General features: G+C 40.8%; 1 protein-coding gene across 3 annotated transcripts in view; it reads left to right on the top strand.

Moving 5' to 3' along the window:
* The first annotated feature begins 3,694 nt into the window (after window positions 1–3,694).
* TBC1D8B (TBC1 domain family member 8B) overlaps window positions 3,695–25,541 on the top strand; it is an 84,044-nt gene continuing 62,197 nt past the window's right edge. The window contains exon 1 of one of the 3 annotated variants that reach the window (XM_086389668.1): window positions 3,695–4,416. In XM_086389668.1, the coding sequence (XP_086245794.1) occupies window positions 3,951–4,416 (466 nt within the window). In that variant the 5' untranslated portion in view covers window positions 3,695–3,950. Of the gene's footprint in view, window positions 4,417–9,443; window positions 10,330–10,436; window positions 10,613–25,541 lie in introns of those variants that run through there. The other 2 variants (XM_086389669.1, XM_086389670.1) reach the window with 2 other exon arrangements.

Raw genomic sequence — 25,541 nt, 5'->3', positions numbered from 1 at the left:
ATAGATTGAAGCTACCAACAGTATTTTTCACAGAATTAGAACTGCCAGGGAACATTTAACAGGAGGATTCCTGCATGCCGTTTTCTATTTCTCAAGGATTCTCTGTTCCTTATCAGTTCCTATTCTGAGAATGAGTAGAGCTGCACGCAGTTCTCAGGACTGAGGTCATGGGAAAGGGTATCTGCTTGGATTCCTTTTAGTAACTCCCTTCAGTGACTCTTTTCAGCGTCAGCAACCTTGTATGTATTAGACTATCCATATCGTGGCTATTGATAAAATTTCATCCTGTGTAATAGCTGAGTAATCGTCTTACTAAAGATATATAAGCCTACATTTCTGCTAATAAAGCACCCTTGCTCCATCAGAGCTTGGGTCCCCGTGTCTTTCTTTCTCTCTTTCTTTCTTTCTCTCTCTCTCTCTTTCAGTTTCTTATTATTGACTTCAGACTGCCAGGTTCCGGTCCATTAAAGGACCACAACAAGTGGCCCCCAGAACAGGGACCTGGTATATGTGGCATTTCAGACTGAGTGACTCAGGGCCTATTGAGGTCGGTAAGACATGGATTAAACAGCTGGAAAGCCCCATCATTTCTCTACTTTACTTCACCATTTGTTTAAAGCTCAGGGACTTCTGGTTTCACGCAAACTAATAGAGCCTTGCCTTCAAACAGTGGTTGAGCGTAATCCTTGGTTCCCTGATAAAAGCAGTTTTGATTTAGAAATTTGGCACTGGGTCAAAGAAAATGTTGAATGAGCCGCCAGGCAGAGAAAAAATATTCCAATTGATTTCTGGCCCTCATGAGCTCTCATTAAAGCTGTAATTCTGCCATTTCAAGGTAATTCTAGCCCTCATAATATTCAACAACAGACAGAAAACTTGTTACATAAATATGAATTAGATGATGAAACTTTACAAAAGGCCCAATTAGAACAACATAAAATATTTCAGAACTTTCCTACAAATCCTACCCCGGCTGCTCCAAGTGCTCCTCCTCTGCCAGCAGACACAAATCCAAAAGTCTCTCCTTTGCTAGACTTACTCGCTCTCCTTGAAATTCTCCTATTTTTGTTATAAAAAAGAAATCTAACAAATGACGTCTCTTGACAGACCTTAGAAAAGTTAATGAAAGGAGATCCTAATTTAAATAGCCCTCATTCACTTTCTCAAGAGACACAAGAGGAACTCTATTTAGTGCAAAATAAATTACAAAAACAGTTTCTTACTCGCATCAGACTAGATTTACCTCTAAAATTATTTGTACTCCCCTCTCTTCATTCTCCCATGGGACTTCTTGACCCAACAGCTCCAAACTTGATATACCAGAAACATGTCTAAGCAAAAGCCTGTAATTAACTCTTATCACGTTATTGAAATAGACAACCCACTTTGCCTGAGATGTCAGCCTTAGACAGATTAGTACAACTTCAAGCCAGAAAAAAAAGTGGGGGACAGACCTTTTAAATCTTAAAGCAGAAATCTATGAGATCTCTGTCTGTCTAGATATATATGTATGTCTTTGTCTCTGGATAATATTGCTGAGGTTAATTTATAAATGAGCTAAACAACAGTTCATGGTTTCTAAAAAAAAGTAAGATACATATTTTCAGTAAAAAAGGTATAAGAAATGAAATTACATTTTATTAAGAAAACAAAGAAGTATGGCTTATAGATGGCTATTCTATGAATGGACAAATAAAGTGATGAATACAGAAAGTATAAAAAAGGTTTGTGGAAAGTTAAACCCCAAAAAAAGTTCTATATGAGAAAAAAATATGCCTTACAGATAAATAAAAAAAGTATACAAAAGGTTTATAACAAGTAGAAAAGTGTTTTATGCATGATACAAGTTTCTTAAGACATGACTTTACTAATAACTGCTAACTATAGCTATATTATTTTCTATGTCACTTGTTTTGGAAGAATTTTTTACGTTAACAAATGTGTGACTGAGCCTATGATATAATGCTGATATACAGTTCCATATGAGATCAATGATTGTAATAATGTAACTCTAGATATGGGAAAAAACAACAAGAGGAAATATTTTCCTGGACCAAGAGGCTAGTAAGACAGTGGTCCAGAGACTTTTGCTACTTACAAGGCCTGGTCCAATAACAGCACACTGAGTGGCCTATCAATGAAATCATCCCTAAACCTGGGAATGTCTCCCAATACCATGAGACACAATGGCCATAAAATGCCCCCCAAACATGGTCAAATATGTGGCTATGAAGGGACCCTACTGACTGAAAATTGATACTTGTCAACTGCCTCTACAAAGATTACATCATGACCACTGCAAGCTGCTGACCTTCAACACCCCCTGAAAGGAGTTCAGGGTAGAAATCAAAAATAAGACACTCTATGCTCTGGAAAAAAAAAAAAACAGAAAAACTGGCCTTCAGACAGTCAGATGTTTTCAGGTAAAGATTTTATGAGCCCAAATTCTTGCATCTTCTCATACCTAGAGAAACATTAATGTCGTGAACCAATGTCTGGTCCTAGTTCTCCTGGTAGCCCCTAAACAGCTTTTCTACTTCTCTTAATCTTTGGGCCATATACCTTTAACTTTTTTGTTAAGTTTGTTTCTTCCAGAATACAACAAATATCCAAATGGTAGTATGACAAAAATATTCCCTGACCAACACCTAGACAATGCTGAAACAAGTCACCTTATCGTTCCATGGACTCTCATCTCCCTCTGTTAATACACCCTGACAGAAAACAGGCAAAGGAAACCCAAAACCCCATGACTGCCCCTGTACAGCCTGAAAAAGCCAGAGCGGTCATTGCCCCCTTTCCCCTGAGACTGGATTCCCAAATGCCTGAAAAGGAAAATAGGTAGACAGTTAGACATGAACAGGATATCAAAAGGGACCAAAATCAAAAATCAAAAAAATTAATGTTTATAGCTAATCATACAATTGTCGATTGGAGACCCTATGGTATGTGGTTATCTAACTGCTCAGATGATATTAACAGTACTATGTATGACAATGCTACTCAAGTAACATAAAAAGTTACTAATACTACGATGAAACATTACCATGACAAAGGACTTCTTGGCTAGCTTGACGATAAAATGACACCCCCTCATCCTCGAATTGTCCTCGATAAACAGATTGGGCCTGAACAATGAGACATCTGGAAACTTGCCGCAAACACCAAAGAACTTAGACTGGACATTTCACAGAGAACAATTGTAGTCATAGTAACGATTTCTTTCATTATAATCAATCATATATCATACAAGCTTGTTTTCCCCTTCCTTTTGTTACAATTATATTTGTTGTTTACCATTGCCTTTATGCAAAAATGCCTTTATGCAAAACTAAACAAACTCAATTAGTCAAGACCTTTTTACAAATATAATAAATAAGGGTAAATTGTCAGGGAACATATAACAGGAGGACTCCTGCATGCTGTTTTCTATTTCTCAAGGATTCTCTGTTCTTTATCAGTTCCTATTCCGAGAACGAGTAGAGCTGCGCGCAATTCTCAGGACTGAGGTCATGGGAAAGGGTATCTGCTTGGATTCCATTCAGTAACTCCCTTCAGTGACTCTTTTCAGCATCAGCGACCTTGTATGTATTAGACTATCCATATTGTGGCTATTGATAAAATTTCATCCTGTGTAATAGCTGAGTAATCATCTTACTAAAGATATATAAGCCTACATTTCTGCTAATAAAGCACCCTTGCTCCATCAGAGCTTGGGTCCCCATGTCTTTCTCTCTCTCTCTCTCTCTTTCATTTTCTTATCGTTGACTCCGGACCACCAGGTTCTGGTCCATTAAAGGACCACAACATAGAACAAATGATTTCACAATTTGTATGGAAACAGTTCAGTTCAGTTCAGTTGCTCAGTCGTGTCGAACTCTGCGACCCCATGAATCTCAGCACGCCAGGCTTCCCTGTCCATCACCAACTCCCGGAGTTCACTCAAACTCATGTCCATCAAGTCAGTGATGCCATCCAGCCATCTCATCCTCTGTCGTCCCCTTCTCCTCCTGCCTCCAATCCCTCCCAGCATCAGGGTCTTTTCCAATGAGTCAACTCTTCGCATGAGGTCGCCAGAGTATTGGAGTTTCAGCTTCAGCATCAGTCCTTCCAATGAACACCCAGGACTGATCTCCTTTAGGATGGACTGGTTGGATCTCCTTGCAGTCCAAGGGACTCTCAAGAGTCTTCTCCAACACCACAGTTCAAAAGCATCAATTCTTCGATGCTCAGCTTTCTTCACAGTCCAACTCTCACATCCACACATGACCACTGGAAAAACCACAGCCTTGACTAGATGGACCTTTGTTGGCAAAGTAATGTCTCTGCTTTTGAATATGCTGTCTAGATTGGTCATAACTTTCCTTCCAAGGAGTAAGCGTCTTTTAATTTCATGGCTGCAATCACCATCTGCAGGTAAGTCAGTAAAAATATATTTAAGGATACAATTAGAATGCTAGATATATAATACTTCTCCTCCCTCCATCTGGTTTTGGTTCATTTACTAAATATTCTAGCTATGTTCTATAATACCTGGATCAATTTTATCACCTTAGGTTATAAAAATTTTCAGTTATTTGCCTTACTCATTGTATTTTCCATTTAGAGTAGGTTAAAAATATTTTAAAGCATATTAAACAATATAACATTTAGATTTGCATACTACATGGGATTTAAAAGAAGTGCATTATTACAGTGGGCACTTTGACCTCCAGAGCAAAATGTTTATTATCTTCTACCTTAGAGGCAATTCAGGGAAAAGTTTGAAAACTACTACTCACAAGTTCTAACCTTTTTTCTTCCAGAAACATACAATCTCATAAATGTGAGACACTTGTGGACATACCTAGATTTTTTTGATGGTTAGGTGGCTCAGCTGGTAAAGAATCTGCCTGCAATGCAGGAAACCTAGGTTCAATCCCCAGGTTGGGATGATCCCCTGGAGAAGGCAAAGGCTACCCACTCCAGTATTCTGGCCTTGAGAATTCCATGGACTGTATAGTCTATGGGGTCTCAGAGTTGGACACGACTGAGCGACATTCACTTCACTTCACTTTAGAGAGTGTTTGTGTGTGTGTTAGTCACTCAGTCGTGTTCAACTCTTGTGACCCCATCACTGTAGCCTACTAGTCTCCCCTGTCCTTGGACTTCTCCAGGCCAGAATACTGGAGTGAGTTGCCATTCCCTTCTCCAGGGGATCTTCCTGACCCAGGGATTGAACCCAGGTCTCCTGCATTGCAGGCAGATTCTTTACCAGGTGACCCACCAGGGAAGCTCCAGTTGGAGAATAGTAGTATATATAAATAGAGTTTAGCATGGCTGGGCTTCCCTGATGGCTCAGCTAGTAAAGAATCCACCTGCAATGCGGGAGACCTGGGTTTGATCCCTGGGTTGGGAAGATCCCCTGGAGAAGGGAAAGGCTACCCACTCCAGTATTCCGCCTGGAGAATTCCATGAACTGTATAGGCCATGGGGTCGCAAAGACTTGGACATGACTGAGTGACCTTCAGTTTCACTTAGCATGGATGCTGCTGCTAAGTCACTTCAGTTGTGTCCGACTCTGTGTGACCCCATGGACTGCAGCCTACCAGGCTCCTCCATCCATGGGATTTTCCAGGCAAAAGTACTGGAGTGGGGTGCCATGGATACCTAGTGTCAATTTCTCCTCCAACTAACATCCCAATTCTGAGGCCTAGAAAATTTTAATTTGCATGTTCTGATATAAACTTAAAAAAAATTCAGTCATCTAAATTTCATTGATAGAGCTTAATTTTTAAAAGATACCTATTAGCTCTTAGTAGAAATGTGATTAATCACCCCCAATTTGTTGTAAAATTTGATTTTCAAATACCTCATTTGCTTTCAGTTAGAGAATCTAAAACTTTAATATTCCTACAAATTACCGGGATCTTGTTAAAATGCACACTCTCATTCTAAGGCCTGGAATAGGTTCTGAGATTCTGAATTTCTTTTACTTTTGCACCAACCTAATAGCAAGCTCCCTGGTAATGCAGATTTTGGTGGTCCAGGGTCTGTATTTTGAGTACTAAAGTTTTAGATGGCTCTCCTCTAGCAATGCTCCACCTGTTTTGAATCTTACTGCTTCTAAACCTGCTTCAGACTGTAAAATATCAACTAAGCTTGTGAAATTCACTTCAAATAAGAATCCAGTGGAATCTTGAGTGATAGCCTAAGCCTTTCCATGGCACAGGGTTTGGAACTGCTATTTGGTGTTTCCCAGTACCTTTCACATAGGTGTTTGAGACTATGATTTAGAAGCCTGAGTCAGCTGGAAGACTGAATTTTGGATAAACGGGGTATTATTCAGCCCTGCATAGTATAACATTGTGTCCATAAATATGTGGCTTGGATAAATCAGAAAACGAACATGGTAGTAGACAGATGAGTTGGGAGGCTATTACAGTGCAGCAGAAAAGTGATGTGAGGCTTATCTGAAGTGATAACAGGAGGATGGAATGGACTTTTGGAAAAAAAAAGAGTAGAGTGGTGTGTGTGTGTAACAGTGCAGGTGGTGAAAGTAGGAAGTTTAAGACTATTCTCAGGTTCCTTACATGCACCCCAATGTTCATAGCAACACTATTCATAACAGCCAAGATGTAGAAACAACCTAAGTGCCCATCAACAAATGAATGGATAGAGAAGATGTGGTATACATATATATAAATAAACACACGCAATGGAATATTACTCAGTCATAAAAAAGGAATGGAGTAATACCATCTGTAGTAACATGGATGGACCTATAAAATATCATACTAAGTGAAGTAAACCAGACATAGAAAGACAAATATATGATAACAATAAAAATGAATCTATTTACAAAACAAATAGACTCACAGATACAGAAAACAAACTTCCCCAAAAGGAAAGGGGGATAGATAAATTAGGAGTATGGGACTAACAGATCCACACTATTATATATAAAATAGACAAGCAACAAGTATTTATTGTATAATACAGGGAACAAAGTTCAATATCTTATAATAACCTATAATGGAAAATAATCTGATATATATATCAGATTATTTTCCATAATACAGCAAGGTGTACAGCAAGGTGATTCAGTTTTATAAAAAACTGAATCACCTTGCTGTACACCTGAAACTAACACCTCATTTTTTTTTAATGTAAAAAAAGCAGGGAGGGAAGACTATTCAAAGTTTCTTAGCTTGAGCATCTTGGTAAACAGTGGTGCTCAGAACTATGAGAATGTAGTAGAAGAGACAACTTTGGGCAGGGAGGATACTAGAGAAATAAATTATGCTTTGGACATACTGTCTTTGAGGTATCTATAAACCATATTGTCAGACATATTGTACTCAGACAAACCCAGGTTCAAACCCTAGCTCCACCATTTATTTAGTTATCTGATTTTAGGCAAGTTAATTTCTTTGAGCCTCCTGTTCATCTGCAAATTAAGGATGTTAAAATGTACAAGTTTATTAATGAGGGTCAAATGACAATCTGTGCATCCAGTCATAGATAGATATAGATATTACTAGCGCAGCACCAGCAGTGATATCCATGGCAGTTTGTAATTCTTGTCCTTCTTCTCTAAAAACAATGTATACTAATATACACAATTGAATAGTGACATGGTCTATATAGTGACATGGTCTGTCATTTTAAGTCGTTTTAAGAAAAATACTTCTATTTGCAAAGGCTTGAAATACAGTAGATGATCAATACAAAACATTATATTCCAGGAGTAATGTAAACATGTTTTATTCACATAATCAACAAAATGTTTACTACAACAGGAGCTCTCTAAATGCCCTGCTCCGAGCCAAAAGTGGGTCCACTTCTGTAACAGGGAGCATGTGGGTTTATCTGAATAGAATTGCCCAGTAAAGGGACAGAAGAATCATCCAGCTCTGCATAGCCCCTGCCACAACTCTTACAGTTTAAGGGTATTGGAAAAGAATGTGGCTTGATGAGGAAGGAAATAAAAAGGGGAAGGAAAAATAAAAAATAAAGGATACTTCACATCTCTTTTTATTTGCCACATTTACTGATCTTTCACCAGGAAGATTTAAGAAATTATCTTCCTTAATACATATCCAAATTAGGATGGCTTTCCCCAAGGATACATTGCAGTTCGGGCTCTGGGAAGATTGCTGTCCACCGCCACCACTCCCCCCATGCCCGACTACCCCCGCCCCCCACCTCCAAAAAGCTGCATTGGGACTAATAACTGCATTTTAGAAAAAAAGAATCCCAAATTGGCCTTTTTTTCACTTTCAAGAAAAATCCCTGCTTGTAGCACACACCTGCTTTCTTTGAGGTGGCCCACATTTTGTGAGGGTTAAGCCACAGACGCTGCTCTGAGGCAGAGTTTTATGGCTCCTTGGCATCTGGGTGTGCCCCACCCCATTTTTTTTAAGTCATATTTTTGAGGCTTCATTCTCAATATAGCTTGCCAAGAGGCCCCCCCCCCACCTTTTTTTGTACGCTGCCTCTCAACTCTTTCCTTCCTATAAACGTTTTCACTTTCAGTTGTTGTGTGTTAGTTGCTCAGTCTTATCTGACTCTTTGCAACCCCATGGACTGTAGCCTCTGTCCATGGAATTCTCCAGGCAAGAATGCTGGAGTGGTTTGCCATTTTCTTCTCCAGAGGATCTTCCAGACCCAGGGATTGAACCCAGGTGTCCTGCATTGCAGGCAGATTCTTTACCGTCTGAGCCACCAGAGAAGCCTCTTTAATTCTGGTGGGCTTAGTGACAGCAGTAAATAAAAATGTCCCTCAAATAATTTCTCATAATGATGTCTCACAAAGTACCGACTTCAAAGTGTTTAAGCAGCTGCGTATCACTAACAAGGTACAGGCTGCCCTGAAAGGGATTCTTAAAGAACTGAAGCAAAAAAATCGCTCATAAATTATTATATCCAGTAAAGCAAAGTTGGACGACATTTTCTGTGGCTGATTACAATATTTAGAACAAATCTGGGAAGGAAGGAGCACACGGCGTGAAAAACACTATATGGTTTCTGGAAATTTTATATTTTTATTGTATGGGCAGAAAAGAGCTTAATCCAAGAAAGATTTTTCAATCAGACAATGAATAGTATCAGACTCCACTTTCTGTGTAACTTTGGCTAAGTCACCGAACCCGACTGCCCATTTGTTTATGTACAGAGTGGGGAATGAGATATACATTGTGAGACTTCTGTAAGGATTATGTGAGACACTGTAAGTGAAATCGCTTAGTACATAGTAAGAGAAGGCAATGGCACCCCACTCCAGTACTCTTGCCTGGAAAATCCCATGGACGGCGGAGCCTGGTAGGCTGCAGTCCATGGGGTCGCTAGAAGTCGGACACGACTGAGCGACTTCACTTTCTCTTTTCACTTTCATGCATTGGAGCAGGAAATGGCAACCCACTCCAGTGTTCTTGCCTGGGGAATCCCAGCGACGGGGGAGCCTGGCGGGCTTCCGTCTATGGGGTCGCACAGAGTCGGACACGACTGAAGCGACTTAGCAGCAGCAGCAAGAGCGTATTAAACGTTAGTTCTGGAGAAGGAAATGGCAACCCACTCCAGTATTCTTGCCTGGAGAATTCCATGGACAGAGGAGCCTGGTGGGCTATAGTCAACGGGGTCGCAAAGAGTTGGACACGACTGAGCTACGTTAGTTACCGCTACTGCTCCTTCCCAGAATGGCCGTTCGTTACTCCCAAATTCCGGAAACTATTTACTACAGTTTAACACCCTCAGCTGTAAAAGGATGAGAAGAAACAACACCTCTATACCCGGGCCTCACTTATTCGCTCCAAAAACCGCTTTAAACTTTCGATTGGCAAAATCCACTGAACTGGTGGCTTGGACTCGCTTTGAAAGCACGCGCACCCAGCTCTCACCCCAATGGATTGTGGGAAGCGTAGTCCCGCGCTCCAAGTGCTTGAGTACAGAAAAGCGGGAAGCAAACTACAATTCCCAGAAGAGAAAGGAACAGGACTATTTCCCAGTCGGGCGTTAGCGCTGTGGGAGGGAATTGGCAATCTCGCTGCCTACGTGGGAGAGAAGGGAGGGTTGGGGGAAGTGTGGAAAAGCAGAACTCTAGCGGCTGCCTCCTGAGGCAGATTTAGTGGGAGGAGAAGTAGAGGGGAGGAAAAGAGTGGAGGGGTGAGGTGAGGAGGGCATCTGGGTGGCTGCTCCAGGGCGGCATAAAGTTCTTCGCGATGTGGCTGAAGCCCGAGGAAGTGCTCTTGAAAAATGCGCTGAAGCTGTGGATGATGGAAAGGTCCAATGACTACTTCGTGCTGCAGCGGCGTCGGGGCTACGGGGAGGAAGGCGGCGGGGGACTCACAGGTAAGATGTGGCCATTACCCCCACCCTCGCTGCCTGGGGCCCCGTGTTTTCTGGTACTTAAAAGGAGGTGAGGGACAGTTACTCGTCGCCGCCCGCCACCTGATTCTAAATCCTGGGCGGGGAGGGTGGGGGTGGGTGGGACTCGGATTCTTCTCCCCCCACCACCACCTTTCCGTCGCCCTCACTGAGTCCTAAGAACGCCTCCCTGGACCAGCAGTCGGTCTTTGGATGGGACGGCGAAAGGGAGGAGGGGGTTCTTTCTGAAGCCTAGGAAGAATCTGAGGTAAAGGAGGGGCTTTTTCAGAGGCAGAGTACCCATGGGGGAGGGGGCTGGTGACAAGCGTTAGACGTGGGCAGATCGCTTTTAGGCTAGTGATCAGGGCCAGTTCGCAGTTGTGCACTTAACTTTTTTCCACAACCTCCCCACCTCCCCCATCTTTAGCCACCACCCTGGGGGTGGTGGTGGGGGGTAATTGTGTGGGAGGACGGATGAGGAGAAAGGGAGGAACTCCAATCACATCTAGGGGGATCGGCGTCAAAAGAGAGATTCGGGAGTCGGGGTTGGGCGGGGGGAGGGGAGAGTCGCGGTGCGGGGGGAAGGTGAGGAGTAGGTCTCAGAATTGCTAATTCCTCCCCATTTAGCGTTTTTCACTTTGTCTCCAAGTTTACGATCCTTGGGATCCCCTCCCAAAGTAACCGTTGTAACTCGTTTCTTCCTTGAGTGTTTGGCGCTGACTACCCTTTCTTTCAGAGCCAAGGTTGTAAAGCAAACCGATTGAACAAACGGAAGTTTCTCTTCCCGCCTAATCCATCCTGCCTTCACTTCTTTGATTTACAAATCAAGAACTCTATTTGTGTCTAGTCTGGGAACTTTGTTTTGAGACCAGCCTTCTTGGGCAGGTGCAAACTTTTGGTCACTGGAGAGACCAGAGCTCATTTTCGTGACAACTTATAGTTCGATATTGTGGCCTTGAAGTGATGGTCCAGGATTAATTCAGCAGCGAGATGGAATGAAAAGGAAGTGTCTCAAAACCTGCTTGTTAGTCCCATCATAATCTCCTGTTGAAGGATGTTCGACAAATTCTTTCATTCATTCAACCTTAAGAGCCTACTGTGTGCCATATGGAATGCTAGTATACAAAGATAATTAATATTCAGTTCCCTGTCTGTGAAGTGTTCATAATCGAGATAAGTGGCAGAGGGTCGGGTTTGAGGGAAATAATCAGCAAACCAGGCAAATTATAATTATGACCTGTAACTGCTAAACCAGGCAAATTGTAATTAGAACCAAATAACTGAAGGCATTGCTTTTTCTCTTCTGTTAAATGGTGTCTACCTCAGAGTTGAGAGGATGAAATAAATAGGTGCCAAATCAATGTGTATTGTTGAGATGGTGATGAACATGTGCTATTATTTACTTTTTTTTCAAGATCCAGGTAGTGTGGTGAGAATTCTGAGGTCCTATGGGACATTTAAAAAAATATCTTGCATGACCTATTCATCCTATTCAGCTTCCAAAAGAGCCCTCTTGAAAATACCGCCACAAAAATTGCCTGATTAAACTTCATGTTTTGCCACTTTATAATTTTCAAAAATTAGAAGTGTTATTTTGCAGAGGAGTCTTTCCATTTAGTAGATGTATATATTTTCCAGATTAAAATTTGAGAATCAATGTTCATAATTACCCAGTGATGTAATTTGCCCATTTGAGTCCATTGAAAACAGATCAGAATATATTTAAAATATATTTTCCAGCCCAGTGTTACAGCATAAAATTTTGGTTCCCCATAATTTTATTTGACCAGAATTTTTCTGGTGCTCCTGTCCACATTTACCAAAGTTTATGTCACTTTGTTACAACTACTGTGTTCCTGAAAAGTAATAGGTAAATCAGATTTTTGAGAATCAAATCACTATTGCTGCTGCTGCTGCTAAGTCGCTTCAGTCGTGTCCGACTCTGTGACACCCCATAGACGGCAGCCCATCAGGCTCCTCCGTCCCTGGGATTCTCCAGGCAAGAACACTGGAGTGGGTTGCTATTTCCTTCTCCAATGTATGAAAGTAAAAAGTGAAAGGGAAGTCACTCAGTCATGTCTGACTCTTAGCGACCCCATGGACTGCAGCCTCCCAGGCTCCTCCGTCCATGGATTTTCCAGGCAAGAGTACTGGAGTGGGGTGCCATTGCCTTCTCCGCAAATCACTATTATGTAGTAGTAAATATGTTTTTACTTGTTGCAAATTTTCTTTATATAATCACTCCTTGTTTTCTTTATTTGGGTTTTCATTTGACGCTGTCTTTTTTGTTTGTTTGTTTGTTGCTGCGTGACTTGTGGGATTTTAGTTTCTTGACCAGGGATTGAACCCCGGCCTCTTGGCATCAAGAGCCCGGGAGTCCCAACCACTGGACCGCCAGGGAATTCCTTTGAGGTGCTTTTTCTTAAAGCATGCATCAGTTGCACCAGTTTCTTACCTGTCTCCCACCCATTTGCATTTACTCTAGCCCCATCTCTGTAAAAGAAGAGAGGGTTTGTCTGAAGAAATAAACCAAGATTTCTGCCACACCTGTATGATGAGAACAGGTATAGCCCCATTTTTGTGGTCAGTTCGTATCTCAGCATATTTGGCTTTATCTGTGGTGTGGTAGAATGCTTGAAATTACCACATGAGAGTTACCACTATTATATTTCATGTAAATTAAGATGGCTCAGAATGGAGCAAGGAGGTGTTTTTAAGGTTTATTTGGTTCTTTTTGGTCCAGAGCAAAAGTGTGTGCTGATTTTCATGGCTGCTCAATTAGTGTATTCTTAAAATTGTGAACCCAACAGCTTTGCTGTGCTTTACCACAAATACACATTTGGGTTCACTCTCATAGGAGATTGATTCTGTGCTAGTATAAGCTTGCCTTTGTCCATTTTGTTTGCTAAAATCCAATGCTACATGCTCCCCCTTTAAGAATTTCATTTATACATTTTATTTTAATGAAGAAAATGAACACCTAGAGATTCTAATATTGTACTTTTTTTTAAGATTTCATTTCTTGGCCATGTGATAATTGGCAATAAGCACCACCAATGTAAGAATTTAGCTGTGGACTTGGAGAAGTTAGTTGGCTCTTTTTTTTAAAAATTCTAGTAATGGAATTGGAGCAACAGAGAACCCTAGGATGGTTTTAGCAGGTGACTAACTTGGAAGTTAGAATTCTGAAGTCCTTTTCTAAATTTTCTGAAACACTTCTAGTGGATATCTTAGCATTTGGTAAGATTACTTAGCATTTGCCTAACTGTATCTTACTTAATTGTCCTAGTTCCCAGCAGGGTGGAATATCTTGTGAAAAATTTTTTATACATAAGATTATTTTTCAGATAAAGTGATTTTCATTTAGAGAAGTAATAAACCCTTCTAGATTTTTGTAGTTACCTTGCAGTATTCCTTGTTCCTCCTGGATGATAAGGGTAATGACTTTTCTCTGGCACTTACCACTTGGCTTTATGTAATTAAAAATAATTTATGCATATTTGGCTTATTAAGCACAAATCAACAACTTGCTTGTCAGATGGGAGCTACTACATGAGTGAAATTATGGGGCTACATTCTATTAAATACTCTAGTATGGGACCTAGGAAGGTCTGCCAATTAGGAAGCTTTAATTTAGATAGTTTGTTGAGAGTATTTTACTCTTTTTTAAAAAAATTTATTTATTTGGCTGCACTGGGTCTTAGTCGCAGCATGTGGGATCTAGTTCCCTGACCAGGGTTCAAACCCTGGCTCTCTGCACTGGGAGCTGAGTCTTAGTCACTGGACCACCAGGGAAGTCCCAGTATTTGACTCTTGAATTTTCCATATCTGAATAGTGTGAGCAGGTTCTTGTGTGTTAGACTTACAGTCTCCTTCAGTAGACCTTACTTTTTTGTGATGTAGAACTAGACTAAGAAATGAAACATGAAAATGGAAGATGTTTCCTTACCCCTTCTTGCATCTTGGCACTGCTACTTTGAAATTAAACCATCTGTAAACACTAGAACATGATAACATTTGAAATGAGCTTCCCATTTTATGATATTTATATAAACTTAATAAATCACTATGTGAGTTATAAATAAACACACACATAAAAATCAATTAGGTAACCTTTAAAAAAGTTCTTCATGACCATCCCTCAAAAATACAAAGTTTTTCTCTCCCTTTTCCCTACTCCCAACTCAAGGACCCAACTCTGAAAATGTTCTCAAGTTTTCCTTAGCAAAATATTCCTGCATTCCATACTTACAAAGGAAGCAGCTGATAAAATTTTGGCCTCCCAGATATCTCATTACTGGGACCTGGGTGCTAAATAGTGGCCTTGACATTTCATTTTACATAAGGAAAGATCAACCCTCCCACCCAGTCTACCGCCCCCACCCCACCACAGTGTAAATTAATAAATATCATTTTGGCTTATTAAAGAGAAAAATCCCATGGGGCAACCCCTAGGGAGGCAAATCACACTGTATGCTCCCCTCTCGTCTTCCCTTCCTGGAACGTGTATCCATGTGAAATCCAGTAAACAGTTGTCTTTAAAGATCTCTTAGAATGATGAAGGACGGCTTTGCAGGAGGTTTTGAGACATAAAGGATGGTCAGTGTCACCACTTTTTCTAGGTAGTAATGGAAGGATTATTGAGTGCATACCTGTGAGCTTCAGGCCTTTCTTCACATACCTGTTAATACACTGCTCTCTTGCCCTTTTCCCTCCTCTGCTTGCTGCTAGGGTCTCTCCTCCCTTAAGCATAGCCTGGGAACCACCACTCCAGTTCACCTTAGGGCCATGAATCCTCAATCCTCAAGAGTTAAAGTGATAATGATGTGGATTGTGTGCAAAGAAGTTGATTTCTTTCCTTTTTTTGATTAAGATATTGGAGGTTTATAATGTAAGTGGGAAATTAATATTTGCTGTCAAGTAGATTTTGTTCTAATGAAAAAAGAATACTAAGAAGTGATGACACTGACCAACCTTCATTTTTCAAAACCTACAGACCTGTTTGTTCTTGTCATATTCAAAGAGATCTTTGAAGGTAATTTTTACTTAATTTCACCTGTATCCTTTGTGAGTATGGAATGCAGGAATATTTTGCTAAGGAAAACTTGAGAACTTCCAGAAAGGGAAGTGAGCACTGTGTGATTTGCTCTCCCCAGGGGTTACCCTAATGAGATTTTCTTTTTAGTAAGTCAACTACAAGCCAAAATCCACAAATGCATGAATGCACCACCTAGTCCAGTGAATCCATGTACCCATTAACCCTATTTCCTTTATCTTCCCTGATTCTTTAATATTTTTATGTGTCTGTTTAGTTGTGATTGTTTTATAAAAGCTTTGTCATGTGTAAAATGGGAACAGAACTTATCTTCAGTATCTCGGGGCAATGTTACGTGAATCAAATGAGTTTTGAAACTTGTGAGCAACTGATTAAACATTTGACACTCATTTATCTGTTGATAAAGGAATGATTTGTTTAGTGCCATTTTTTAAATTAATTAATTTAAATTGGAGGATAATTTATTTACAGTATTGTGGTGTTTCTTGCCTTACTTCAACATGAATCACCCACGGGTGCACATGTGCCCCCCGATCCTGAACCCCCCTCCCTCCTTCCTCCCCACTCCATCCCTCTAGGCTGTCCAGAGCACTGGCTTCAAGTGCCCTGATTCATGCATCAAACTTACACTCTCCATCTATTTCACATATGGTAATGTACATGTTTCAGTGCTATTCTCTCAAATCATCCCACACTCCCCTTCTTCCGCATAGTCCAAAAACCTGTTTTTACATCTGTGTCTCTTTTGCTGCCTTGCATATAGGATCGTTGTTACCATCTTTCTAAATTCCACATATATGTGTTAATATACTGTTTTGGTGTTTCTCTTTCTGACTTACTTCACTCTGTATAATAGGCTCCAGTTTCATCCACCTCATTAGAACTGACTCAAAAGCATTGCTTTTTATAGCTGAGTAATACTCCATTGTGTATATGTACCACAACTTCCTTATCCATTCAGCTGCCGATGGACATCTAGGTTGCACCCATGTCCTAGCTGTTGTAAACAGTGCTGCAGTGAACATTGGGGTACACGTGTCTCTTTCAGTTCTGGTTTCCTTGGTGTGTATGCCCAGCAGTGGGATTGCTGGGTCATATGGCAGTTCTATTTCCAGTTTTTTAAGGAATCTCCACACTGTTCTCCATAGTGGCTGTACTAGTTTGCATTCCCACCAGCAGTGTAAGAGGGTTCCCTTTTCTCCACACCCTCTCCAGCATTTACTGTTTGTAGACATTTTGATGGCAGCCATTCTGACCAGCATGTGATGATACCTCATTGTGTTTTTGATTTGTATTTCTCTAATAATGAGTGATATTGAGCATCTTTTCATGTGTTTATTAGCCATCTGTATGTCTTTGGAGAAATATCTGTTTAGTTCTTTGGCCCACTTTTTGATTGGGTTTTTCGGTTTTCTGGTATTGAGCTGCATGAGCTGCTTGTATATTTTGAAGATTAATTCTTTGTCAGTTGCTTCGTTTGCTATTATTTTCTCCCATTCTGAAGGCTACCTTTTCACCTTGCTTATAGTTTCCTTCATTGTGCAAAAGCTTTTGAGTTTAACAAGGTCCCATTTGTTTATTTTTGTTTTTATTTCCATTATTTTGGGAGGTGGGTCCTAGAGGATCTTGGTGTGATTTATGTCAGAGAGTGTTCTACCTGTGTTTTCCTCTAAGAGTTTTATAGTTTCTAGTCTTACATTTAGATCTTTAATCCATTTTGAGTTTATCTTTGTGTATGGTGTTAGAGTGTTCTAGTTTCATTCTTTTACATGTGGTTGACCAGTCTTCCCAGCACCACTTGTTAAAGAGATTGTCTTTTCTCCATTGTATATTTTTGCCTCCTTTATCAAAGATAAGGTGTCCATAGGTGCATGGATTTATCTCTGAGCTTTCTATTTTGTTCCATTGATCTATATTTCTGTCTTTGTTAGTGCCATTTTCTTTACCTGAAGAGCAAATAAGGATCTATATTTGTACCATTTTTTCCTAGTAATTACTTTTCCCATGTTGTATCCGACAAAGGTTTGTATAGTCAAAGCTATGGTTTCTTTAGTAGTCATGTACGGATGTGAGAGTTGGACCATAAAGAAGGCTTGAAAGTGAAAGTCGCTCAGTGGTATCTGACTCTTTGCCACCCCATGGACTGTATAGTCCATGGAATTCTCCAGATCAGAATACTGGAGTGGGTAGCCTTTCCCTACTCCAGGGGATCTTCCCAACCCAGGGATCAAACCCAGGTCTCCTGCATTGCAGGTGGATTCTTTACCAGCTGAGCCACCAGGGAAGCCCAGGAATACTGGAGTCAGTAGCCTATCCCTTCTGCAGCGGATCTTCCCGACCCAGGAATCAAACTAGGGTCTCCTGCATTGCAGGCGGATTCTTTACCAACTGAGCTATGAGGGAAGCCCGTAGTGCTGAAGAATTGATGGCTTTTGAACTGTGGTGCTGGAAAAGACTCTTGGGAGTCCCTTGGAGAGCAAGGAGATCAAACCAGTTAATCCTAAAGGAAATCAACCCTGAATATGCATTGGAAAGACTGATGCTGAAGTTCCAATACTTTGGCCACCTGATACGAAGAGCTGATTCACTGGAAAAGACCGTGATGTTGAGAAAGATTGAGTGCAGGAGGAGAAGGGGGCGACAGAAAATGAGATGGTTGGATGGCATCATTGGTTCAATGGACATGAGTTTGAGCAAACCTGGCATGCTATAGTCCATGAGGTCACAAAGAATCAGATATGACTTCATAACTGAACAACAGCTTATAGAAATTGATTTGGAGTAGTTTTTGTTCAGTCACTCAGTCATATCCTACTCTTTGCAATCCCATGGACTGCAGCATGCTGGGCTTTCCTGTCCTGCACCATCTCTCGGAGTTTGCTCAAACTCAGGTCCATTGAGCCAATGATGCCATCCAACCGTCTCACCCCGTGTTGCTCCCTTCTCCTCCTGCCTTCAGTCTTTCTCAACATCATGGTCTTTTCCACTGAGTCAGCTTTTCGTATCAGGTGGCCAGAGTATTGGAGCTTCAGCATCAGTCATTCCAATGAATATTCGTGACTGATTTCCTTTAGGATTGACTGGTTTGATTTCCTTGTTGTCCAAGGGACTCTCGAGTCTTCTCCAACATCACAGTTCGAAAGCATCAATCCTTTGGTGCTCAGCCTTCTTTATGGTCCTACTCTCACATCCATACATGACTACTGGATAAGCGATAGCTTTGAGTAGACAGACCTTTGTTGGCAAAGTGACGTCTCTGATTTTTAATATGCTGTCTAGGTTTGTCATAGCTTTTCTTCGATGGAGCAAGCATCTTTGAATTTTGTGGCGGCAGCCATTGTCTGCAGTGATTTTGGAGCCCAAGAAAATGAAATCTGCCACTGTTTCCACTTTTCCCCTCACCTCTATTTGCCATGAAGTGATGCGACTGGATGCCATGATCTATACAATATGCAGCGATAACACTGCAAAATCAAAACACTGCAAAATCAAAACAGTGATATTTAAGAGGACTTAGACTAAAATAGCAGGACAGCATTTCTTTTTGATCTATTATTACCCCAAACCCAGAAGTCCTCAAACAGTGTTTCTATAGATATAAGCATCACTTGTCTTTCTGAGTGGTGTCTAAGAGTGTGTGCAACTCTAGTTGTCTATGTTATATTTTTCAAAACATAATACTTGAAGAAGAAATAACCATTCAGCTGGTGAAAGGCCATGCTTCTGGTGGACAGCTGTGGAAGGAATATGGATGTAAAATAAGCTAAAAATTAATAAAATAAATAGGACTATACTGTTTCCCATGTTGCTATACAGCTATGCCATGGATTTTATATTACTTTTATGTTAGAAAATCTGCCCAGTTTACCTCCTTTTGCTGCTACTATATGAGCACCTCAGGTAAGAGTAAATCCTAAATGTGAATCAGATCAGATCAGATCAGATCAGTTGCTCAGTCGTGTCCGACTCTTTGCGACCCCATGAATCACAGCACGCCAGGCCTCCCTTTCCATCACCAACTCCCGGAGTTCACCCAGACTCACGTTCATTGAGTCAGTGATGCCATCCAGCCATTTCATCCTCTGTCATCCCCTTCTCCTCTTTGCCCCCAATCCCTCCCAGCATCAGAGTCTTTTCCAATGAGTCAACTCTTCGCGTGAGGTGGCCAAAGTTTCAGCTTTAGCATCATTCCTTCCAAAGAAATCCCAGGGCTGATCTCCTTCAGAATGGACTGGTTGGATCTCCTTGCAGTCCAAGAGACTCTCAAGAGTCTTCTGCAACACCACAGTTCAAAAGCATCAATTCTTTGGTGCTCAGCCTTCTTCACAGTCCAACTCTCACATCCATACATGACCACAGGAAAAACCATAGCCTTGACTAGACGGACCTTTGTTGGCAAAGTAATGTCTCTGCTTTTGAATATGCTATCTAGGTTGGTCATAACTTTCCTTCCAAGGAGTAAGTGTTCTTTAATTTCATGGCTGCAGTCACCATCTGTAGTGATTTTGGAGCCCAGAAAAATAAAGTCTGATGCTGTTTCCACTGTTTCCCCATCTATTTCCCATGAAGTGATGGGACCGGATGCCATGATCTTCATTTTCTGAATGTTGAGCTTTAAGCCAACTTTTTCACTCTCCACTTTCACTTTCATCAAGAGGCTCTTTAGTTCCTCTTCACTTTCTGCCATAAGGGTGGTGTCATCTGCATATCTGAGGTTATTGATATTTCTCCCAGCAATCTTGATTCCAGCTTGTGTTTCTTCCAGTCCAGCGTTTCTCATGATGTACTCTGCATATAAGTTAAATAAACAGGGTGACAATAAATGTGAATACTCAACAGATAATTACCAAGTGACTTCTAAAAATCAAGCACTGTTTTAGGTGCTACAGATAACAGCAGTGAGCAAAACAAAATCCCCGTTCTCATGGGGCTAACATTTTAGTTGAGGGAGGCAAATTAATATATGGCTGGTAGCAGTAAATGCTATAAAGAAAAATAAAGTAAGGTATAGTAATAGAGAGGGGAGGGGATTGGTAGTTTAGATAAGTGTGGTTTAGGAATGCTTCCTTAAGGTGACCTATGAGTAGAGACCAGAGGGACTAGAGTACATGAGCCAAGCAGATAATTTGAAACAGACTGAATATACATAATTCTGTCTAGGAATTTCACTGTGAAAAGAAGCAGACAAATGGGTGGTAGCCGGCTACTGGTTTGGGTGTTGGGTATACAGTGGTGAATAAAACAAAAATAACTTATACCCCCATAGACTTTATAATCTGGTAGGACAGACAAATAATAAGTAAGCAAGCAAATATATAATTATTGGGGTAGTCAGTAATAATATCTGCCTGGTGTGAGTGGCTTATAAATAGTCATGCATGAGGAGTATTTGAAACTCCCAAAGCAATTTTCCAGGGCCAGATCTGGTGTAAAGTATGCTTTATCTAATTTCCTGTTAAATGATACAAAGATTCCTAAAAGCAGTGATTAATAACAATAGGTGGTATTCTGGTGGCAGAATTCAAGTGTGACATCTGTGGAGCAACTTGTCAAAAGCCAGTTTGCATTGTTTTTTTAAATTAGCCATCTCTCAGCACTAACAAGATCTGGGATGTGGCTTGGTAGAGAGGAATAATATGCTAGTGCAGAAGCAAAAGATGGCAGTTGTGGGGGATACAGTAAGTACTCCAGATTTACTTATTTGTGGCTGAAAATAGGAAACTCAAGATATATTGCCCTTAGCAACCAGAAAGTTCTGTTGAAGAGCAACGCCCTCATCTATAGAAGAGGAAAACCTGGAAAACTGGAGATAGAAATTCAAAAGGACTTGAGAATGAAACCTTTGTTGTTTTTTGTCTCCACTGCCCATTGAATTCAGTCTAGATGGTTTTGTTTTTTTCTCTTTCACTCCAGTATAAAAAAGTGAAGTTTTAAAACAGGAGGTAATCACATTTGTTGATTTTTATCCTTAAATTAGTTGCCCTTTTGTTTTAAACTAACCAAAATCATAGCCAGCTTTCAGTTCAATTCAGTTCAGTTGCTCAGTCGTGTCCGACTCTTTGCGACCCCATAAATCGCAGCACGCCAGGCCTCCCTGTCCATCACCAACTCCCAGAGTTCACTCAAACTCATGTCCATCAAGTCGGTGATGCCATCCAGCCAATTAATCCTCTGTCGTCCCCTTCTCCTCCTGCCCCCAATCCCTCCCAGCATCAGTCTTTTCCAATGAGTCAACTCTTCGAATGAGGTGGCCAAAGTACTGGAGTTTCAGCTTTAGCATCATTCCTTCCAAAGAAATCCCAGGGCTGATCTCCTTCAGAATGGACTGGTTGGATCTCCTTGCAGTCCAAGGGACTCTCAAGAGTCTTCTCCAACACCACAGTTCAAAAGCATCAATTCTTCGGCACATAGCCTTCTTCACAGTCCAACTCTCACATCCATACATGACCACAGGAAAAACCATAGCCTTGACTAGATGGACCTTTGTTGGCAAAGTGATGTCTCTGCTTTTGAATATGCTATCTAGGTTGGTCTCTTGATGAAAGTGAAAGTGGAGAGTGAAAAAGTTAGCTTAAAGCTCAACATTCAGAAAACGAAGATCATGGCATCTGGTCCCATCACTTCATGGGAAATAGATGGGGAAACCATGGAAACAGCGTCAGACTTTATTTTTCTGGGCTCCAAAATCACTACAGATGGTGACTGCAGCCATGAAATTAAAAGACGCTTACTCCTTGGAAGGAAAGTTATGACCAACCTAGATAGCATATTCAAAAGCAGAGACATTACTTTGCCAACAAAGGTTCGTCTAGTCAAGGCTATGGTTTTTCCTGTGGTCACGTATGAATGTGAGAGTTGGACTGTGAAGAAGGCTGAGCCCTGAAGAATTGATGCTTTTGAACTGTGGTGTTGGAGAAGACTCTTGAGAGTTTCTTGGACTGCAAGGAGATCCAACCAGTCCATTCTGAAGGAGATCAGCCCTGGGATTTCTTTGGAAGGAATGATGCTAAAGCTGAAACTCCAGTACTTTGGCCACCTCATTCAAAGAGTTGACTCATTGGAAAAGACTCTGATGCTGGGAGGGATTGGGGGCAAGAGGAGAAGGGGATGACAGAGGATGAGATGGCTGGATGACATCACTGACTCGATGGACGTGAGTCTGGGTAAACTCCGGGAGTTGGTGATGGAAAGGGAGGCCTGGCGTGCTGTGATTCATGGGTTCGCAAAGAGTCGGACACGACTGCGCGACTGATCTGATCTAGGTTGGTCATAACTTTCCTTCCAAGGAGTAAGCGTCTTTTAATTTCATGGCTGCAGTCACCATCTGCAGTCATTTTGGAGCCCCAAAAAATAAAGTCTGACACTGTTTCCACTGTTTCCCCATCTATTTCCCATGAAGTGATGGGACCGGATACCATGATCTTCGTTTTCTGAATGTTGAGCTTTAAGCCAACTTTTTCAGTCTCCACTTTCACCAAGAGGCTTTTTAGTTCCTCTTCACTTTCTGCCATAAGGGTGGTGTCATCTGCATATCTGAGGTTATTGATATTTCTCCTGGCAGTCTTGATTCCAGCTTGTGCTTCTTCCAGCCCAGAGTTTCTCATGATGTACTCTGCATATAAGTTAAATAAGCAGGGTGACAATATGCAGCCTTGACGTACTCTTTTTCCTATTTGGAACCAGTCTGTTGTTCCATGTCCAGTTCTAACTGTTGCTTCCTGACCTGCATACAGATTTCTCAAGAGGGAGGTCAGGTGGTCTGGTATTCCCATCTCTTTCAGAATTGTCCAGTTTCTTGTGATCCACACAGTCAAAGGCTTTGGCATAGTCAATAAAGCAGAAATAGATGCTTTTCTGGAACTCTCTTGCTTTTTCCATGATCCAGCGGATGTTGGCAATTTGGTCTTTGGTTCCTCTGCCTTTTCTAAAACCAGCTTGAACATCAGGAAGTTCATGGTTCACGTATTGTTGAAGCCTGGCTTGGAGAATTTTGAGCATTACTTTACTAGCATGTGAGATAAGTGCAATTGTGCGGTAGTTTGAGCATTCTTTGGCATTGCCTTTCTTTGGGATTGGAATGAAAACTGACCTTTTCCAGTCCTGTGGCCACTGCTGAGTTTTCCAAATTTGTTGGCATATTGAATGCAGCACTTTCACAGCATCATCTTTCAGGAATTGAAATAGCTCCACTGGAATTCCATCACCTCCACTATCTTTGTTTGTAGTGATGCTTTCTAAGTCCCACTTGACTTCACATTCCAGGATGTCTGGCTCTATCTAGGTCAGTGATCATACCATCGTGATATCACAGTAATCCAAGTCTATGCCCCAACCAGTAGCCAGCTTTAGTTCTTCTAAACAATGTTTTTAAAATACTGTACTATATATGAGTTTCCATTTGCTGCCACACTTGCTTTTTGCTTTGCCCCTAGGAATTCAGATGTTATTTTCTTTAATTTTCTGAGGGCCAGTCTTTTTGCGCCTTGATGCATAAGTCTTGAAGTGTATTAAGATGCTGTAAATAAAGATGAAAACAATTTTCATATTTCTCTGTTTTAATCTTTAGAAGTATAGATGTATTTGATGGATAATTCTTATATTCTTTTTTTCCCCATGACATGGTAATCTACCATTTATGCTCAATTACTTACCTTTACAAAATTCTAAATCCTTTAATGAAACAAAGCTTTATTTTCAGTTAGGGAAGGAAATGAGTGCTTATGTATATCTAGTTTTCAAGTAAATGTCTGTAAAAAATGCAAGGAGAGGGAAAATAAGGCAAGAGAATTATTTTTATTAACTGTTTTCTAAAAGCTTTTAGTGCTTTCAAAATGTCAACTATGTCTGTTGGATTATTGTAAAAGAAGAGTTCACAATCTTGTTTTAAGGACTTAGAACTGGCAGCAAAAGCAGTAGAAAGAGGAAGACCTACGGCCTTTACTGAGAACATTACTTTCTCCTATTTGAATGTATTTCCTACTAAGTTTACCAATTAGTTTGTTCATCAACATTTAATGAACCTGAGATTATAAAAAATTCAGTAAAGGTGTGCTTGTTTGACTTGGTAAACCTGGCAACTGAAGACAAGATACAGAATCCATTATAAAGTTTCAACAGTCATTTCTATTGTCAAAGTTTATAATTGAGTGTTTTACTTAGAATGGAAATTAAATGTCCTTTGTATTAGGAAGTGCATTTTAATAACTTCTGCAGCTGGAGCAGTGTTGCCTTACACAATGTCCTCAATCTAGTGTACAGGCAGAAAAAGCCACTTGTCAAATGAAAGTGTACTAAACTAGCACATGATAATGAGTACCAAGCTTTGGCTATTTTATAGTGTCCCTTCCTCCAACACTTAGCCTAGTTGTTCATATTATTATTAACCTAATATAAGAAAAAAATGTTTATCAGATTTGCAGGTGTCTGAAAATTGAAAGTGACAGTTAATACCATAGATCAGTTTTCTCAATACTGACTGCATGTTAGATTCAACTGAGAACCTTTTTAAACAAACTAAATGACACTGGAGTATTTATGGGTAAAATGATATGATATTTGGGATTTACTTTAAAGTACTCTAGGAGGGAATAACGATAGAAGATTGGCAAACTGTTGGTAATTATTGAAGTTATGTCATGGGCACATAGAAGTTTTAGTTTATTCTTCTCTTTTTGAAAGTTTTTATAAAACACAGTTAAGGAAAAATAGAATACCTGGGCCCTATCCCAGCTGAATTAAATTAGAATCTTCAGTCGGAGAAGGCAATGGCACCCCACTCCAGTACTCTTGCCTGGAAAATCCCATGGATGGAGGAGCCTGGTAGGCTGCAGTCCATGGGGTCGCTAAGGGTCTGACACGACTGAGCGACTTCACTTTCACTTTTCACTTTCATGCATTGGAGAAGGAAATGGCAACCCACTCCAGTGTTCTTGCCTGGAGAATCCCAGGGACGGGGGAGCCTTGTGGCCTGCCGTCTATGGGGTCGCACAGAGTCAAACATGACTGAGGCGACTTAGTAGTAGTAGCAGGCTTTAGTGGTTTTAAAAGTTGAGCTTGAGTAGTTTGTAAAACTCCTCCAGGGCTTACCTGGTGCCTCAGTGGTAAGGAATCTGCCTGCGAATGCAGGAGACATGGGTTCAAT

This window comes from Bos grunniens, chromosome X, assembly GCF_055505025.1.
Source record: "Bos grunniens cultivar Pamir isolate PY7600 chromosome X, Bosgru_T2T1.0, whole genome shotgun sequence".
NCBI lineage: Eukaryota > Metazoa > Chordata > Mammalia > Artiodactyla > Bovidae > Bos > Bos grunniens.
The sequence above is the reverse complement of the archived record's forward strand: the minus strand, read 5'-3'. Positions and strand labels throughout refer to the sequence as shown.